The sequence below is a fragment of the Mus caroli genome, unplaced genomic scaffold, assembly GCF_978045245.1.
Source record: "Mus caroli unplaced genomic scaffold, Mus_caroli_1 scaffold_20, whole genome shotgun sequence".
NCBI lineage: Eukaryota > Metazoa > Chordata > Mammalia > Rodentia > Muridae > Mus > Mus caroli.
In genome coordinates, this window is record NW_028227275.1 from 5,953,440 (window position 1) to 5,974,297 (window position 20,858).

The 20,858-nt window shown below is 42.9% G+C and overlaps 1 protein-coding gene across 9 annotated transcripts in view; it reads right to left on the reverse strand.

Moving 5' to 3' along the window:
* The window catches only part of Vti1a (vesicle transport through interaction with t-SNAREs 1A), a 307,722-nt gene that overhangs the window by 283,002 nt on the left and 3,862 nt on the right, over positions 1-20,858 (reverse strand). For all 9 annotated transcript variants that reach the window (XM_029472452.2, XM_029472448.2, XM_029472450.2 and 6 more), the window contains exons 2-3: positions 18,991-19,049; positions 12,558-12,668 (exon numbers count right to left, since the gene is read on the reverse strand). In XM_029472452.2, the coding sequence (XP_029328312.1) occupies positions 12,558-12,668; positions 18,991-19,049 (170 nt within the window). The remainder of the gene's footprint in view (positions 1-12,557; positions 12,669-18,990; positions 19,050-20,858) is intronic.

Below are 20,858 nucleotides of genomic sequence, written 5' to 3' on the forward strand. Positions count from 1 at the left end.
AAGATGTTGGCCATAACGGAATCCCATTTATCCATCACATCCGTACTTCTGTTTCTCTGATTAGAGATTACTAGCAATTTCTTTACAATTCTTTTACAAAATTAAGTTATAATCCATCTTTCAAGACTTCACAGAGTAGAAAAAAAGTGTGTGCACTGTGTGTGTTCTCATGCATGCACCTGTGTATAGTATACATTATTTGTCCTGAATCCAGAAACAGTACACGCATACGTACATATAGAGAAAGTCCTGTGTTTCCTTTAAGAAAATGTATGCCTGGCCCGATGCATTTGAAATAGCAGCTTTTAAAATGCAGCGTTCACATGAAGACACTATAGTGCACTGACTCTGGGTTCCAGGTCAAAGCCACAGTCAGTCCTAGCTAAGAACTCACAGCTTGCCTTTGTTTTATCCAAAGCTCAACTGAGAATTTAAAATATTCACTTTTAGAGAGAAAAATTATATATGCATATCTTCTTTGTTTCCTCCAACTAAAGATTATCATAAAACCTAAATAAAACCTTAATTTTAAGGAAATTTCATACAATGTTATTATAAGATAACAGGTTTTTTGTAATTAAAATTTTTATTTAAAATCATTTTAGGGATTTAAAAGCAAAAAAGAAATTAAAATTAAACAGAACTCAAATTCACACAGAAAAAAGAACTTCCCTGTTTTAGGTGCAAAGCTACCCAAGTCACCCAGCACAAGCTTCTAATCCAAATGGGGCTGGGGCTTTGCCTAGCTCTCTGTCTTAGCTTCCTACATCAGCTACTCCGTTTCCAAATTCACAAGTAGAGAGAGTCACTTGAGGAGCTGCCCTAACAAAGCCATCACAACAATGTACAAATCACACCTACACCAACACAGTCTCACGGGTGTGAGCAGGAGACCACCTGGTGTCAGGGATGTTTAAAGATACCCGGCTCCCAACATGCAACAAAGGCAGGAGACCAACTTTGTGTTTTGTGCCCAGAATATTTTAACCAGCTCCAAACTCTCACTGCCCCAGTGGGCCCTGCTAACCTTCCAACCTGTCCTGCAGTCTATCCTGGTCAATGATAAATGGTTCAGCTGACTATGTTCTTCTCTCAACCCCCTTCTCAAGGCTCAGTCTGGACGTCAGTTCCCACAAGGCACTCCTCTCAAGCCCGTCTGCTGCCATCATGCTAGGCTGGATGCTTCTCTGTATTTTCACACAGTCTCCTAAGGACCACCCCTTAGTTCTGCTTACCACAGGATTACAATCACTAAGGCTATAATCAATATGAAAAGATGCAAATTTGGGGTTGAGGCTATCGATCCCTCGCTGTGCTTGTCTCCCACCTGTGAGGCCCTAGGTTTAGCTCCCAGTAGCCCACACCCAACCAACAGCAGCAAATGGTTGAGAAGTTTCACATTTAAAGCTAAGTTCAACGAAGCAGCCCAACATTACCAGCTTGTAAGTTCTCTTACGTAGCTTCCCAATTTTCCCTTGAAATATGTGCTTTACTAGTCGGAACCGGGCTCAAGTCATGTTGTTTCTGTTTCAGAACAAATTTTCAACAGATGGGAGGGAAATTCGGTAGCTTTTAAACTACTGGGCTATTTGGTTGTTGGCTTAGGCATGCTAGCATGAACTCTGCTCATGTTAATGACAATTTTTAGGGAAAAACTACAGACTCCTTTTCTGCCTCTAGTTACAACACTAACTTCTGAAGGTTTCAGGGAAGTCAATTACTGGAAACTAGAGAAAGAATAGGAAAGAAAGCCAAAGACACTGCATGTGTATTTTGAACTCCAGATGAAAACTTGGTGCAAAGACAATTCTAAAGAGTAATAAAATGCATACGATAAAAAGGCATAAAATATATAATATCATAATTTCTCTACCTTTAATTCTGCCTCTACTTCCACAAGGTCAAGGAGAAAGCTTGCTTTCTGTTCCCACAGATTAATTTCTAAGATGTCTTTTACAAAACAAAATGTACTGATATACAAAAGCAACCCAAACACGAAGGCCACGTCTGCGAAGGCAATGGAAGACTGAGCGTCTCCGTCCTTTGTGTAAGCTCTGGCAGCTCGCCCCCTGGAGCCCTGAGGAAGATGGTTTACAGTTTTTAGGATTTTCAAGGATCTTCTGACCTTGAGATACTTTAACCTTTAAATTCTTTAATTATAGGATTACGGTCTGTACACAGCGAAGTTGCCGACTAAGACTTAATGCAGCTCTCCAAGTGCTTTTATACTTAACGATCCTATTGGACCTCCATCCTTCCCCTGTATGTGGGCAGAATTCAAAGGTTCATATCAGGAAACTAAAGCAGGCATGCTGGAGGGCCCAGACCACAGGCCCTGTGCCTTCGCGCTATTTCCCACTTGTGTCTTGAAAACATGGTCCATGACCAAATTTAGCTCACTTACAATATAAGAAAAAATAAGGTATTAACTACTTCTAGCAACCTGAAACAATATTTACCTGATATTTCTGAAGTGTAAATAAAGCCTCCGAATAGAATACCTGAATCAGACCATATTTGCAATGACTAACCCCGAGCCACATTCCTTCGGTAAGGAAAAGAAAGCAAAGTTTAAACTTCACTGAAATAGCACCTATAAACCTGTAGGTTTCTAATTGAGAGATGGAAACTTTCTTCTTCCTATGTGTAGTTCAAATATCATGTGACCGCGAGTATGACCCCCTACACACACACTCTCCTTCAGCTGAAAGGCATCTGTAGGTGAGGTAAGAGCACCGCGAGCCAGGGAGAAAAGTGTGGGCATGCGCTTCACAGACAATATGCAGCTGCCTTAAAACGTACAGTGAGTCCACACAGTGAAAAACACTAAAGAGGAGGAAAACCAAAACTTGTTAGCTGGTGAGTGTGTGAAGAGGCTATGAATGGCCAGTCATGAAAGTCCCAACAAGTGTCTAAGCAAAACCTTAGAGGAAACAAACAATAAGAAAGGGAATCTGTGCTTTCACTCACAGAAGGGCATTTTAAGAAACTGGCTTAAGGGGCTGGTGAGATGGCTCAGTGGGTAAGAGCACCCGACTGCTCTTCCGAAGGTCCAGAGTTCAAATCCCAGCAACCACATGGTGGCTCACAACCATCCGTAATGAGATCTGGCGCCCTCTTCTGGAGTGTCTGAAGACAGCTACAGTGTACTTACATATAATAAATAAATAAATCTAAAAAAAAAAAAAAAAAGAAACTGGCTTAATGTTTTATGAACTTGATGGTTCACAACAAGGCCAAGCCTGAGGGAAAAAATAAAATTCTTAAATCAATTTCACTCCATATTTTAAATTTCTTATACCCTTAAGTATGATTTTTTTCCCAGCCTCAGAAGGACACAAACTCAAGCCAACTAACAAACAAAATGAAACTATTTTTACACGTGGTCCACTACCCACCAGGTTTATACTAAGTTGAAATCAATAGCAAAGTCTGGCAGAGTCCATCCGAGGAGCCCTACTTTAACGCCTTGTATAAGCAAACTTAAAATAGTTGACAGAGCACACACCCTCAGCTACTACTGCACAGCTTGAAAACCCCCCCTGGAGATCAGATCTGACACAGTCCCCATCAGCGCCAGCTGAATGCCCTGAAAGGCTGTGGGCAAAGTCAAAAGTGCCTAACCCACTTTAAGCTGCGCTCTGAACCTCGCCGGCACAGAACTGGATAAAAGACAGTAAGAATAGCATGAAAAGCGAGTCAAGATTCACGGAGAGAGAAACGAGATGTCAAAACCGTTATGTATCACTTCAAGTTACCAACTGATTTTAGTTTGGCAAAGCATAAGCCTGGCGTGTTTTATTCAAATATTGTTGTAGCCCTAGGGCCTAAGTATGAAATATCTAGTTCAGTCGGTAGTGTTATATTATACAGCCATGAATTTCCCTTGAGCATAAACTTTAGGAGGGCAACGAACAGAGGGGAAGCGGTTTATTATGGAGTCATCACCTTGAGGTTTTTGGTTTCTTCGGGAAATATCGTTGCTCATTGTCATCTTCTCCCCTTTGATGCCGGATGCATCAGGAATGTACACTCAGAGCGGACATTCATTTAGAAATGAATTAGCTACTGTAATGCCCAAGGAATTGTGGGTCATACCTGAGAAATGAGTGCGCCATGGAGAAACCAAGTAAGGCGCACACACTGCTCATCGATGCCAGGGAAGCTGAGCAGCACACAGACGAGGACCACACAGTCTCTGGCCATCCATCTGAGGGGTCACGTGACTTCTGATCACACAGTCTCTGGCCATCCATCTGAGGGGTCACGTGACTTCTGACCACAGAGTCTCTGGCCTTCCATCTGAGGGGTCACGTGACTTTTGACCACACAGTCTCTGGCCATCCATCTGAGGGGTCACATGACTTCTGACCACACAGTCTCTGGCCGTCCATCTGAGGGGTCACATGACTTCTGACCACGAGACAGTGTGTAAGCAACCAGGGGAAAGTTTACTATTTATGAGCGAACAACTTAACATTAGAACAGAGATGGCTTTTTGACTATGGCAATTAGCTTCTTCATGTTCCAAACACCAAGTAACATTTTCCCATTAATTTTTAAACCAATGTGGCTTTAACTTAAAATAAACTGTACATCAAAAGAATGGAAAATAAACAGCCAGGAACACAATTTGACGAATTGGATTTATTTAGTTTATTTATCTAAACAGGGACCATTGGATCTCTTTAATAGGCTGACAGTTGCACTGGGCTGGTTAATAAAACATTCAACACAGTGTCTTCAGCCAATATAGAAATGCAAATCCCATCAGAAATATTTTATTCATGAGGCAGTAATTTCTGTTACTACCGTAGTTGCTTCCTTCCTTCCTTTTCTTTCTTTCTTTTCTTTTTTCTTTTTTTTTTAAATGGCACTCTGCAAACAAACAGCGCCATCTAGTGACCAACGGAAAAGTCAAGTTTGTCTGTCACAGGCTTATAGTTAATCTGGCAAATTTTTACCCATTTTTCTTATTTTCAAGTAAGAGCACAAATACAAGTAAACAGAAAAGTTGAAAGTAGCTGGCCATTAGAAAGGATTATAACAGAGAAAATTTCTGAAACCAGTAAACAACACACACACACACACACATACACGAACACATACACATGAACACACACACACACACACAGGAACACACATAAGCATGCCCTCATACATACACACAAACACCAATTTACCATTCTATCTAGAAAACACATACCTCAACTACATAGACAAATCAAAATGTTATAAAGCCTAAGTAAAAAAAAAATGGCTCATTAATCATAAAGTGGCACCATAATTTTAATTTTTTAAAAAGCACTGTCACATAAGGAAATTTTTTAATTGAACAACAAAAGCCATCTGAGACCGATAGATAAGTCGACACAGGATGCATATGTGGGTGCACACATATCTGTACCAGGACATACATGGCCTGGCCGCCATGGCTTCGGTGAATATGGAAGCTGTTTTCACAGGTCACCAAAGTCTACGGGACCTAAGGTCAATAGTCTCAAGTCTGAGGTGGTCATCATAAAATTACTCACATTGGGAAAAATGTCAGAGCTTTATAGATCAAGGAAATCTATTATGGCCCACCTCGAAAGTTAGCATTAAGTCCCAACAATACAATTCGTAGAGTGCCAAGATCATAGTACTATTTCACTCAAGCACACATGACAGGGGAAGGGCCAAGGGCATGACCCTGTGATACTTCCTACATGGGGAGGCCAGAGAAGTGCCCTGCACACTTGCTTCCCAGGACAGAAGGCAGGGTTACAGCCGAAAACCGTCTTTGGCGTCTTCCTACCCACCATGCCGCTCCACCTGTGCCCATCTATGTAGAGCTACCGAGGCTAAGAGCCTAAAATAAGAATCTTACTAGCAAAGATGGCTGCTTGCATAATAGCTTTCTAACTCCCTGCCCTGGTGGGACCTGACAAAGCCTATTCTGCAGGAGGAGCATGTGTGCACATGCAGACGCTTTCTAAACAGACCACTGCCTTTCCCCTGAAAGGTCACAGGCTTGTGCAAATGCCTAAGAGAAACAGTCAGTGAGTTACAGAGTTCAGCCAGCTTGGAGAACCACATATGTCTGCCAGCCTTGTCAACACTGGGAATCTTCCTAGCGGGAGTACTTTAGAAAAAGAATCCCAGCTGCGTTCCACCCTGGAGTCTGTGCAAGCCCCACAGTCACAGAGACTTTCTCCTACAATGGTTTGAGACTTGAGTAAGCAACACCCAGAAGGTGCTCTGCTCTGGTCCACCTTCAGTTGTTATTTCTTGGTATCCTCTAACGTGGAGGAGAAGCAGAGACGGAGCAGAAATGACCTACAAGAGAAGCCTAAGGAGCAGAGTCCAGAACAAGCTGCCAAGTAGGGAACTGCAAAACTGAAAACTCTTTATTAATCTGTCTTCTTACGAATGATCCAGATTATAAATCTTACTGGGATACGTTCACTGCAGCACAGTAAGGTGTGAAAGAAATAAATAGAAATATACAGGTGTTCAACAAGAGTTAACGTCACCGAGAAGACAACATGCTCCCATTAAAATGATCTAGAGTTTATAGAAATTTAAAATGGAAGCATTAAGAACATATATTTTTAAAATATGGATGTGTGACATCATTATTATGGAAGGCTATTTACGGGAAAGGAGAGATTAGAAAACAGCCATCCAAAATGTAAAACATGATTTTCCTGGAGCAATAAGGCTAAGTTGATCTTGTTTATTTAAAATCTTTTGGGATGTTCTGACATTTTATATAGAATGAAGGACTATAGTTGTTATAAACGGCAGCCATGTTCATGGAGAATGAAGGAGTATAACTGTTATAAACGGCAGACATGTTCATGGAGAATGAAGGAGCACAGTTGTTATAAACGGCAGACATGTTCATGGAGAAGGGACGTTTCTTTGCTCAGATGGTTCTATCCAGTGCTACAGGTCTGGGGTTGCTAAGAGATTTATCATGACCGTAAATAAATCTTAATAAGGAGAGGCTTTTTATTTTATATACTGGTATACGATGTGGGATCAGGACTGTACTTGAGATCCCCCAACCATATCAAGCTAAGGCTTATTAAAAAAAAAAACACTACAAAGATTACATGTATTTGTCTACATGTAGGGTCTAACATTAACATATATGCCATGTAGTTGGCCTAGTTATCTTTTTGACTAGATGATGCAAGTTTGATAACAAAAGCAAAAATATAAGTTATTCTTCTGACCTAGTCTTGCTAGAACAGCGAGTCTTACAAGGCCCGTCAATTTGAGAACAGCCTTCGGTGTCCACGGAAAGGGAAGCAGCTGCCAGGGCGCAGCTAAGGGAAGCTGGGGGCTACTCGTGAGAGGCAGTTCTTGCCTTCTTCTGGTCTCTCAAACGTAGTGAGCCTACACTTTAAATGCAGCGTTAACCAAACCAGCTCCTGTATTTGTTAGAATGCATGCGTGTTCCTGAAGAAGGTTCAGGTATGCGATATGTGCTACACATAACAGCTGAGACCACCCACACCTGAGCATGCTGCAGCCGTTTCCTACGTTTCCCACAAGATCACAAGTCTGCCATCTCAGGATGTCACAGGGACAAGGAAGACAGCATGTAAGCAAAAGCACTTAGCTCCTGACCTTTTGACAAAAAAAAAAAAAAAGTCAAATTTAAATTCCTCCTCCTCGCCCACACTTTAGTCTCAGAAGGAAAAATAGGGAGTGTGCACAGACTGTGCTCAAGCCGACTGGGCCGGCACCTGCGGAGACGGTGCAGGTAGGAGCAGTACCAGCTTCACGATGCTCCACAGCACCCTTTGAACCCTGACCTAAGGCACTGACCCAGCAGTCTGCAGGCAGCTGGATGTCTAGGCGCATTCACTCGGCCTCACTGCTGAGACTGTCCATACAAGTGCCATTCTCTGATGTCCACAGCTCTGTGCTGGGAGCCGGCTTAACAACCATATCACATAGCCTTTCCAGACAGGGACAGACAGCTTTCTGGCACCTGTGACCTGGGAGACGAGTGAACTTAGACTGGGGCTGGAGTGCTGCTTCCAACTCCCCTCACAGTCTAGCTACGCTGTGTGCTGTCTTAAAGCAAGCCCAGCTGGCAAGAAATAAGTGCAATGACAGAAATCAACCACAAGATGGTGCTAGCACCACGATGCAACCCCAGAGACGCTGAGCACTTAACAGGCCTTAGGAGTCTCATCCTGGTTCACCACACACTATTCCATTCTTTTCTATTTACTTAGACTTAGCCTAACAGCTTATACATCTTTGTAGCTTCAAAAACAACAACAGCAACTTCAAAGGTGTTTATTTATTTATGTTTTGTTAAGATACAATCTTAAATTTGTGGGGGGAAAAAAAAACCAACAACCCTCGGCTTAGTATTTTTGGCCTTTCGCTGGTTCACTTTCTTTGACTCTTCTGACATCATGGTCTTTGTAGACTAACTCCATGTTCATCTCTCTTCCAGGGACTGAGCTGCTATCACTTGCTAGCCTGAACCAACTACTTCACACATGTGTTTGTTTTTTAAAGCCCTCAGGAAGCTCGTGCCAATACTAAAAACATAAATTAGAGGAGCAAGAGAAGAATACATGTGTATTCTCAGCTTCTCTGGAGTCCCCCTCCAAGTTCCATATTAGAGTTCCAATGGCACAAGGGTACTAACATGATGATGATGATTCCAATTCCAGCTGTATTTGGGAACTAAGGACAGGGTTTACCACACAGTAGGACTACAGAAGACTTGTTGAAGAAACTCTGTAGTCCACCTGAGCCTCCTTGGCTCTATGGTACTGTATGTTGAACCCCATAGTCCACACCCACGAAATGAAACAACATAAGCTAGAGAAGTGTACAAACTGCCAATCATAGAAGCTAGCAGTGGTAGAGGAGCAGAAAGACAAAACAGAGCATGTTCTCACTCGCTACAGAAACAGATGCCAGCCCACAGAAACACCAGCAGACCAGTGATCACCAGAGAAGGGAAGGGAACTGGAGAGGGGATATTTATGGACAAGAAGAGTGTTGCAGGGGAGGAGGAGTCAGGGACAGAGAATAGATGGACTTGACCTATGCAGAGAGCATGTGCACATATGGAAACGCCACGGTGAATCCTATTAATACGTGAAATTCATAGGCATTAATTAGAAAATATTTTAATCTTAAAAAGCAAAAAGGACTGATTAGGAGTTCAGTGGTGAAGAGCACTGGCTGCTCTTCCAGAGGATCCAGGTTCCCAGAACCTTCATGGCAGCTAGCTCAGTTACATGTCTGTGACTCCAGTTCTAGGGCATCCCATGTCCTCTTCTTCCTCTGCTGGCCCCTGACATGGATGTGGTACACAGACATAAATGAAGACAAAATACTCTGCACATTATTTAGAAATGTTTTAATGCCAAGCATGGTAGAGCTCACCTGTAATCCTAGCATTGGGAGGCAGAGGCAGGGGTATATCTGTTCACTCAAGGATAGCCTGGTCTACACAGTGAGTTCCAGATGAGCTAGAGGTGCATAGCAAGACCAACCCATTCCTCTGTGTGTGTGTGTGTGTGTGTGTGTGTGTGTGTGTGTGTGTGTGGCAACTAAATAAATCAATAAAAAGCAAAAAAGCCCTGGGAAAAGATGTCCTCAAACACCATAGAAGAAGCTGCAGCATGAGACATAAACGTGAACATGACAATTTAGCCACAGCCTAGGAAATAAAGGTTAAGTTCACAGTTCCTGATTCCATTTTTTCACTGTAGCAGAAAATATAATTGAAAAAGGAATACTCATCCAAAAATATAATTTCTAGATAGCTAAAGTAAAGGAAACAGAGATTAGGCATTGGGTTAAGTGATATAGTAAAAATATAATTTCTAGATTGCTAAAGTAAAGGAGACAGAGATTAGGCATTGGGTTAAGTGATATAGTAAAAATATAATTTCTAGATAGCTAAAGTAAAGGAAACAGAGATTAGGCATTGGGTTAAGTGATATAGTAAGCTATGGAAGCGACGTAACTTAGCATCTAAAGACTAACAGCAAAGATCGAAATGAATGAACCTTGGTGGTCTGGGTTGAGCTCTATCTCCTCGGGTTTCCATGCTGAAGCCCCAGTTCCCACAACAGTGCTTGGCTGTATTGTCCAATAGGTCTGCTAAGAAGTGATTAGGTCCCAAGGTGGCCACTAGTGTGTACAGGAGACTCTGCAGGGACAGGAAGCAGCCAGCCCCAGACAAGAGAGAAGTCTTACAACAAACGCAGTGACCTTGCCATATAGTTTATGGCCTCCAGATTGTGGCGCTCTGTTAAGGCAGCTGGCTCTCCTAAATGCTACATTTGTTGCTGGGTTTAGGGGTAGTTTCTTTGGGCTAGGTACTCAAAAGAAAAGGTGTCTTCAAAGGTATTTCATAAAAATGAGACATGTGAGTTCAGAGCTCTCCTTACCGGTGTTCGGCTGCCACCCTCACTTGTCACTGAACAGCAGGATTTATGAGGATGACTCAAGTTGACAAGTTAAGTCCTGCTTTTCAATCCTACCATACAGGATGCAAATTATTAAACCAGTGCAATTGTCTTGCAGCCTCACATTTCTTCTATGAGAGAACTCCCCCTGTAGTAGAGCAGTGAAGGTTTGATCTCGTGGAGCACAGCGGCATTTACATCAGTGACTTACGGTTTAAGACTTAAATGTCCCTCCCAGAGCCCACCAGTCCAGTCCACCACAAGAGCCCTGCTTTGCTTTGGCACTGCTCCACATCCACATGTCCAGCCTTCCCACCAGCCCAGAAACAAGAGCCATCCATGGAGACCTCTGAAACTCTGGGCTGCATCAGCCTGTCCTCCTTACATGCCAGCTCTTTCAGCATCCTGTCATGATGCCTGACTAACACAGCGACTAACGAGTAATCTCACTTCTCACTAAGATGTAAAACCCGGATGCTTCTGAGCCGCAGCATCTCCCGTCATCACACCTTCACTGGTAGAAAGGCACAGTGCACTCTGCAAGGTGTACTTTCAAATAAACATCTAAGGGAGAGCCAGGCACAGAGGATCCTTGTAAATGCTTGACTTGCCCTATAAAGGTGTGGATCCCAGAGTCACAGACACAGCAGGTTCACGTGACAAAACGTCACTGTGTCAATCACATGTAAGAACCATTTTTCTACCTGCACACTCTTTCATTTTAAATGTGAAGAGTATGAAATTGAATCTACTGAAACCCTAGTTAGCTATGTCCATCTCCAGGACACCTGCTACCACTGCATTACCTCCTCCACCTCTTTATCATTTACAGTGTTTCATCAGTGTCCGTACCTGAATCCTACAACTGTGGTGAAACCCAAATCATACAAGCTTTACCACTTTAGGCCTTTTACGTGCTAGCTGACTGGTGTCAGGTCAGTCCACAGTGCAGAGCTGCAGAACTCAGCCTCTTGAAGAATTCCACTCCACAATATCAACAGCTGTCTCTTCTCCCTACCCCTCCCCATTAAGTCCATTTTACTTTTTGGTTTTGGGTCTGACCACTCTAGAAACCTCACACAAGTGAACACACCTCACCTGCCTTTTGGGACTGATTTCCTTTGCCTAATGTCCTCAAGGTTCCACTGTGTCCTGTCCTATGCAGATGTCAGTGGGTCTATCCACCCAGCAGCAGGTGTGTTAGCTGCTGCTGTGCAACGCTATGAAACTGAACCACTTCGAGACTCTGAGTCCATCTTATATATGATAACCAGAAGGACTTTTTCCCTTTGGTTTGGGTTTTGGCATGTTCAGCATTTTTTGTTTTGGTTTTGATTTTGATTTTGGTTTTCAAGACCAAGTTTCTCTGTGTAGCCATGGCAGAACTCACTCTATAGACCAGGCTGGCCTGGAACTCAGAGATCCACCTGTCTTGCCTTTCCTAGTGCTGGGATTAAATGTGTGCTCTACCACCACCTGGCCCAGAAGTAGGATTTGCTCAACTGTCTTTTCCAATGTCATTATTAATCATTCTAACATAATGCTTTTATAGTTCTTTTAGTAAATTTTCTGTAAAGTGGATAGCGTCTCTCACTGAACCTGCTATTCACCATTGGCTAGGATGGCTAGCCAGCTCTAAGGATCTCCCTCTCTCCATTCCCTGATACCCCTCCACTCACACACACACACAGATTTCCAGGATTAGAGACATACACAACCTTGCCCAGTTGTTTGCATGACTGTGGGGATTCCAAAGTCCGGTCTTCATGCTTGTATGGCAGATGACCCACTGAGACATCCTCTCAGGCCCAGGAACTATAAAGGACTGGAAAACTAGGTTTTGAAATTCTAACCAATGCTAAGTTCTAGCAAGTTCCATGTAGACAAAGGACTGAGTGACTTGGTTCTAGCAAGAGCCATGTCCCCCCAAACCCCATTATTGCTATCTCCAACTGCTGAGACCTCCAAGTCCTACAAAGATCTGCTGCTCATCTTCTGCAGGAGCCCAAGACTGCTCATTTAATGCTGACCAAGGCATGGGGAGGAAACAGCAAAGAAATGAAGCAAAAGCACGCTAAACACTCTAGGGATGACAGAGGGCAGAACTGAACTCACAAAATCCGTTTCCAGTTTCCCCATTTCTTGCTTGTAGCTTCTCATTCTGTTGCTATACATTCCTCGACTTTGGGGTGGAATTTCTCGAACTTCCAAATCCATCTGTTCAAGCTAAAGTGGAAAGAGAAAAATGTGAACCCCATTAGCATTCTTTATTTGCCCAAATGTATAGCTAAAAGGACTGGATTCTAACTCCTCAGTGCACAGCTGAGGAAGCAGAGCCACAGTGCCAGCTGCTCCCTACCAGTGACATTGGGACTGCTTTAATGCTCGCTTCCTGGCTGGCTTGGGAAGCAGTGAGAGAACAACAGGGCTGCCAAGCTGTGTGCTTCAGCAACAGTTTGTTTTGGAAAACATGTGCATTATTCAAACCCCTTCATTCATTTGTTCTCAGTATCCTGGAAGTAACCCAGTGTTCAGTCCAACCTGATCCAGTTTTCTGACCATGAGTCCAGAATGACAGGAAACTGTTTCCTGTGACTTGGACATGTGAGGAAATCTCTTTGAGAAATTTCCTAGTTAGGAAAATCACACACAAACAACATGTGACCAGCCTAACCCTTACACACTAAAACCACACTCACTGATGAGGAGTTAAATGGATACAGCAACATGTTAGCTACACCCTGCTCACTGAAATCAGGACAGGGCATGCTTTAGCCATCTGTCATCCTGTAACACTTTGGAGATAGCACATGAGCGTTTAAGATGCCAGCAGAGACATGCAATGAAGATTCAGAGCCCAGGCTCTGTGGGGAGTCTCTGTTCACATTGTAGGCACCACAACTCACCAGCCATGGGGCTTGAACAGAGGTCTTAATGATATTCTGCCTTATTTTTCTCACCTCTAAGAATAAACTGTTTCAACCATGAAAATGACCTGAGTGATCCCTAATGTACTTAGAACATGCATTCCTAGCTTAACAGTAACTCAGGGTTACAACGAAATAGAGCAAGCTCTCTAGGAGGCAGTAGAGAGCTAATCTGTTTCTTTTTTTTTTTTTTTTAAGATTTATTTATATTATGGATATGACTGCTCTATCTGCATGTACACCTGCATGCCAGAAGAGGGAAGGCATCAGACTTCATTATAGATGGTTGTGAGCCACTATGTGGTTGCTAGGAATTGAACTCAGGACCTCTGGAAAAGCAGCCAATGCTCTTAACCCCTGAGCCATCTCTCCAGCATGAGAGCTAATCTATACATAAAAGAAGGAAAGCCAGGAACAAGAACAAATTGGCCCAGACTAACTATGTCATTAACTTCCAAGGAAAAACACAGCAATGCATTTGCTTCTGAGAGCATTCCAACATATTAGTTCATGACCAATACAAGCTTATCATGAGACTGAATAACTACAGTAGAATACAGATGGTCAAAAAAAAAAAAAACAGTTGTAGTTAAGATATGTACTCATGAGAAAATAAGATACTTTTAATTAGTCCCTTTCAAAGAGTGATCATGTAACTGATGCAGCTCATCACAAATGAGAAGTGCCAGTCCACTAAATCACTTGCCCAGCCTGTAAAAGCACTTCTCTGCAGTCAGCACTGTCTCCTGCTTCTGTGTTTCCGTTCTTAAGTGAGCATACAAACAGGGTTGTAATGTGGCACGCTCGTGCACACTTTGTTCTTACCTGTCCGAGCCCTGTCTCCCTCCTGCTGGCCGACTCCCCCATTACTCTGTCTCCTCTCATGTCCCGTGTGCTCAATTACCCCTCTTTCTTTCCCATGCCCTTAGGAACACAACACTGTTCATAGCCACCTCCCTCGTCTGTTGCATCCCCCTCTCCCCACACACCTTTTCTCTCAAATCTAGGAGCTACGAGGAAAAGAAACCAAGAAATCTTTGTGTTTCTGGGTCTGGCCTATTTCCACTTAGCATAACGGTTTCCAGTTCCATCCACTTCCCTGCAAACGTCATGATTCCGTCTTTCTATCCATCTGTAAGTGGGTAGGCATTCGGCTGCTTCCATGGCTTAGCGACTGTGCACAGTGCAGCAGTAAACACGGATGCGTAAGTATAACTGTGGCAGCACATAAGTCCGTGGGGCCTATGCAGCGGTGGCATCTCTGCGCCATCCGGCATGTCTACCTGTGGTGGTTTAAGAACCCTCCACAGTGACTCCCACGTGCCTCTGCAAGTTTCTGTCCATGACAGCAGAGACAGGTTCTTTCTCCTTAGAACCTTGACAGTATTGGTTACCTTTTTGAGTTTGGGGGATTTGTTGTTGTTACTGTTTTATTTCTTATATTGTTTCCAGACTGGACTTGAACTTACTGTGTACCTGAGGAGAGGATGGCGTTTGAATCTTCGCTCCTCCTGACCCTTCATGAGATTGCATCGTTTGCCACTGCCCTGCCCTGCTGTCCTCTGACGTCAGCCACACTGACCAGGTGAAATGGAGCCCGCAGTTGTTTCGGTTTGCATTTCCCTGATGGGTAAGGATCTGGAGCGCTTCTTACTAGCCTGTCTTTTGACTAGATTTATTTTTCTTGTGTCCAATTTTTGCAGTGTTTTGTATTTCCTACATAGTAGCCTCTCCCAACCCATCTGAAGTACAGCTCAAAGATTTTCTCCCATCCCGTCAGTGGTCTCGTCACTCTAGGACTTATTTCTTTGCCATGTGACTAACTTCATGTAATCTTCTCTGTCAGTCTTTGGAGTTATATTCTCTGGTTAGAGTCCTTTTAGGAAAGGTCTTGCTCTGCCTGTATCTTAAAGTGTCTTTCGGGGGTGGAGAGACAACTCAGGGGTGGAGAGACAACTCAGGGGTGGAAATACTTGCTGCCTTGCAGAGGACCTGGGTCTGATTGCTAGAATCTCGGTCAGGTGACTCGAAGCCTCCCGTAAGTCCAGCTTCAGGAGATCTGACACCATCTTTTGATCTCTGTGAGATCCACAAACATGCACAAGCACACACACACAAATAAATGTTTTTTTAAAAAAAAAAAGAAATTCAAATGCTTGCCCTAGCAGTTTCATTCTTTTTGTAGAGGTCTGTGGTTTATTTTCAATGGATAAAAGCTGCCTTTTTTCAAACTGTTTTTGATACCTTGTAAAAATAAAAAGGTAGCTATAGCTATGTGAGTTTATTTCTGAGTTCTCTATTCTACATTGCTACAAGGATGGTTTTGTGCCAGAACCCATACGACTTTAGTTACTACAGCTCTGTGGTATAAGTTGAAATTGGGCATCACTGTTGTTTCTGCTTAGGATTACTTTACATGGGGTTCTTTGTGCATCCATATGAATTCTGGATTGTACTTTCCAGCTTTGTGAAGAATGACACTGGGGTTTTGATGGAAAGTACATTGACTATGTAGACAATTTGCAACAATATAGCCATTTTCATAATATTAATTTTGTCAATGCATAAGCACGAAGAGCTTGTCATCTTCCAGGTCTCTTTTCAACATCTTCAATGTCATAAAGTTTATATACAGAGGTCGCTCAGCTCCTTCACAAGTTTATTCCTATTTCATTTCTTTTCTTTTAAGAATTGTGAATGGGAAATTTTTCCTGATCTCTTCCTTGATAATTTCCTTCATTAATTACTGACTTCAGCATAGTGACTTTAGATCCGACTGCCTGACTGATGGTTTGTCTGTCTGTAAGTGCACAGCAGATCTAAATGGAGTCTTTAGAACAGGGCTGTCATCTTGAAAGGATGACAGTTTGGCCTCTTCCTTCCCCAGTTGTACTATTTTCATTTTGTTCTCATCAGATCGTCCTAGCTAGGACCCCAGCACTGCGCTGACTGGACTACAGACCGGGTGTCTAGCTAAGACTCCAGCACTACACTGAATAGGACTACAGAGTGGGTGTCTATTGACTGCTGGCAAGGTGACATGTGTCTTGTTGGAATTCAGGAGAGGAACATACACTCATTCTGTCTCACAACACTCACGTAGACACTGGAGAGTAAAAGACATGGTCAGTACAAAAAGTACAGCGTCCATAGACTATAATAAACCACGTTTGGAAGTGTCACAAAAACTACTAAGCTTTCTGCCAGGTTCCTCATCAAGAGAACAGTGTATAATATAATCTAAGATATCATCAAAACTGAATAATTCAACAAATAGAGATAATGAAGCACACAGGAATGCTTCCGCTAGGTCCAAACCTTTACACAAGTAATAAGAAAGCATTGTAAGCTTGCTTATGGTGGAGCCCCAATCCTAAAGAGACCAGCTCCCTCTCAGTATCAAGTAAACAGACCGTCTTCAGATGGTAACGAGGGGAAGAAGCTGCCAGGGAGAGCAGTGTGAAAAGCCATCCTCATGACTTCTTGGCATCTCAGCAAAGATCAAGCAGAGAACAAAATCTCAAGACCAAACCAGACCAGTTGTGTCACTTACAGTCATCCTAGCAACGGGAAGGAACAGGTGTCCTGATGGGCTGCTCTGACATCTAAAGTCAGGGTCTGCACATGAAAATCAAGAGGTGTGAGAGAAACCATTAACATGAAGAGAGAGCAAAAGAAGGAGAAAAAGATGAAGAAAGACGCATTGGAATCGTGGACACGGAGGTGGAGGCAGTGGCAGCCACCCACAGAACAGAGAAGTCACGTGGGATGGAGACAGTTGGCCATCCTGACCACAGTGAGAACCAGAAACAGTGAGACTGTAGGAACACCTCTGTAGGTGCTAGTCCCCACTGCTGTACAATGGAGAACAACTTCCTCCTTGGAAGCCCAAAGCTGCTGCTGCTGCATCTGGTACATGGCTCCCCTAACAAATATTACTCATTGAAGCCACACTGAAAAATGCCAGGCTCACCAGGGGCCCTCTAGAGAAGTCTCTGCCTTCCCAGAGACTCACAATGTCCTTGAGCTGCCTGGTGGTCCAAGGAGGTTCTGCAAAGAAACAATATCCAAGAAGCCTGCATCCCTAGCCATGTCTAAGGCAGTACTCCAAGAGTTCCAAGCAAGTAATTGAGGTTCATGGAAACCCATCAGTCTACTAGCACAGGCACTGAAGAAACACCAAAGAATGCCCTTCAGTACTTAGAGAAGCCATGCACTCACTTGGCCCATGATACACAGCAACAGTCTAACAGTTTCTACAACACTTGGCTTTCAAAACCCAAAACTGGAACACAGTACTTCTCTCTCTTTTGCTCTCTGACTTAGGGACTGTTATGGAAAAGCAGTGTTTGAGCCGGGGCTTCACATGTACGTCATTCAGGAACAAAACCTACAGAGTGCGCAGTAGTGCATAGGAGCTCCGATGGGTTTCCTAGCCTCTCTAAGCACTGGTCCTCGTCTAGAACGGTGGTGACAACAATCTTGGCATCAGTCTCCCATGGTTCGCTGATGCTCCTACAGGGTTCCCTGAGTATGAATGTGATGCTCGAACAACGCTGTCCACGCCATGTCTCAAAAGTCCATCCACACAGAGCAACACGGAAGAACGAAACAGTATGTCTCTCTGGGACAAGAACAGGCTTATCCCCAGGCTTTGTGTTCCTGGTGGAAGCAAGAGTCTGCATCTCCTCCGTGGAAATTGGGCTCAAGGAAGTTAAGCAACCAAGCTGAAACTCTGGCAGCTGCTTTTGTTGTAACACAAGGCTTCAGTTTGGGACTTCCGAGTTTCACATCTTATAAGCTAAAGGAAATAGCTCAGTCAGCAAAATGCTTATCACACAAACGTGAGGAGCTGAGATCTGATCACTAGCAACCACAAAAAAAAGCTGGCTGTGGCAAGAGGCGTGCCTATAATTTCGGGAACATCTACTTGGAAAGTCGACACAGGCTCCCTGGGGCTGGATGGACAAGTGAATCTACCTCAGACAGTGAGCCTGGGGTCCCTCCAGAGACCCTGCCTCAAACAATAAGGTGAAGCGAAATCCAAGAAGATACCTAATATCAACTTCTGGCCTCCACACCCAATATGTACTCATGTGCACATATACACATGTGCACATGAAGCCCCACCCACACATAAATGCAAATGAATATGTACATACAAACACACACAAGAAATCTCACATCTTCTGTGGGCGTTTGTAGAGACTGGCAAGCTTCTTCTGCTTCCACGTTGATGGGAATCTCGGACCTTTGTCAGTTTTGAAAGACAATCCTTATCTCTTAGGCGATGTGAGAAAATTAAAGACTACAACACAATATGCTTACCCCAATATGAGGTGTGCTGTGCATTTATCAAATACTAGCTACTAAGATCATGCACGAAAACACTAGTTCTTGGGAGATGTACTCCTAAGGAATATAAATTAGAGGTTGACATTTAATGAGCCACCTTTATTAAAAAGAGTAAAACCTCTACAAGCTATTAAATTTCCTTTAATCTGAAAAGGAATGAACCACTAAGAGGAAGCCTGACGGTCCACGCATGTCCACAGCACACACAGCAGGCTTTGGGATCTAGCTCGAGGGACTGTGTTCAATACACCCCTAAGGATACGCACCAGTTCTCTGGCCTCTTCAAGCTGTTTCTCCACATTGGCAACCATTTGCTTCTTCTCATCTAAAACAAGCAATAATATCAAAGAAATGGCAATTATGCAACATAAAATGAAAATCAGTGTTCCCAACCTTCCTACTGCTAAGACCCTTTAATACAGTTGCTCATGTTATGGCGACCCCCAACCATAAAGCTATTTTGATGCTCCTTCATAACTGTAATTTTGCTGTTATAAATCATACTGTAAACATCTGTTTTAACCGTTGGTCTGAGGTTATGAAAGGGTTTGTGACCCACAGGCTGAGAACTGCTGCTCTAAAGCATCCTATTTTAACATATCCTTCTCTCGTCTCATCAACCAGATTGGAAATGGTGAAAATCATTCCTTGGAAGGCTTATAAACCACACTGAACACTGACTCTGCAAGATGTGGAAATTCAATCCAAGGAAGGGCCGATGTCATATGTTTATAAGGGAGACTAAAAAGAGTTTTGTTCTCTGGAAGATATTATCCCAAAAATAGCAGATACAGTGATGACCAGAGGGATTTGCTAAGTCATCATTGTAATATATTGGAATCACTGATTTGTGACTATAATTTAAAACTCATATGTAAAAACACTTCCCCAAACTGGGCAATATCTTCTAACTCTTTACTCTGTGCTTTCAATAATGTTAAGGATAAGGTATGAGGGCTGGAGAGACAGAGGGCTCAGCAGTTCAGAGCACCAGTGTTCCTTCAGGGGACTAGGGTTCAGTTCCTAGCACATACATGGTGGCTGCCAACTGCCTGTAACTCCAGTTCTAAGACATCTGACCCTTCTTCTGGCCTCCACCAGCCCTCAAGCATGTGGTGCACACACATGCAAACATTTACATGCATAAAACAAAAATTTTAAAACATTTTTTAAGAACAATAAAGTATGAGAAAGAAATAGGTATTTAAAGTCTTGACTTCTGATTCCAAACCCAAAGTCAACTTGTGTCATTCACTGGGTTGGGATGCTGGACATCAAATAGTTTCCTTTTAAAATTTGGGGTTTTCTAAATGGCTTTTAAAATGAGAGGAAAAAGCAAATAAGCAAACAAAACTGGAAAAATCCCAACCAAGGAGTGCCCTGAGTGTCTTCCTGCTACTCCAGTAGCAACAGGGCATCCTGAGAAACTGTTGCAGCCCACAGAAGTCTACGAGTCTACTTAATATTTTGTATGATCCGTGCCTGGATCCTGCAGCACCAAAAGGACATTAGGCTTAAATAATAATAATAATAATAATAATAATAATAATAATAATAATAATAATAAAAGAATTCTTTCTAGTTTTAACCACAAAGATGTGAATAACGTATGGACTTCAGTCAAATATGGACTGGTGGCAAATGTATCAAGACAAGGTGGTAACAAGGTCCACTGGCATGCGGAAAATGAAGAGTCATTTTGTGATTGTTATATAATCTCAACTATTCTAAAAGTAAAATGTTTGGGGCCAGGAGTATAGCTGACTGAGTGTGGGTCTAACAAGAGATAAGGCCTTGGGTCCTACACCTGGCTCCACAAATACAAAATGAAGCCATTACTTAAATTAACTAGGATATAGTTATAGGACAAGATCCCTCTAGGTTTATAGTGTAGACAATGTGTAGAAGTGTAAAAATGAAAATATGTATGTATATGTACACTTGACACAAATTTGTATTTGTTACCCAAAGATGACTAAAATTCCATAAATAGTTGTTTATAAAGCATAACTGAACCATAGGTAGCAGCTGACAGCTGTCTCCCCAATATACTCAACTAAAAAGTGTATCTGGCTCTGAAGCTCTCACCTTGCTTACTCTCTAGCCCTCCTTTTCTCTCTCCCTTTGCCCCTCT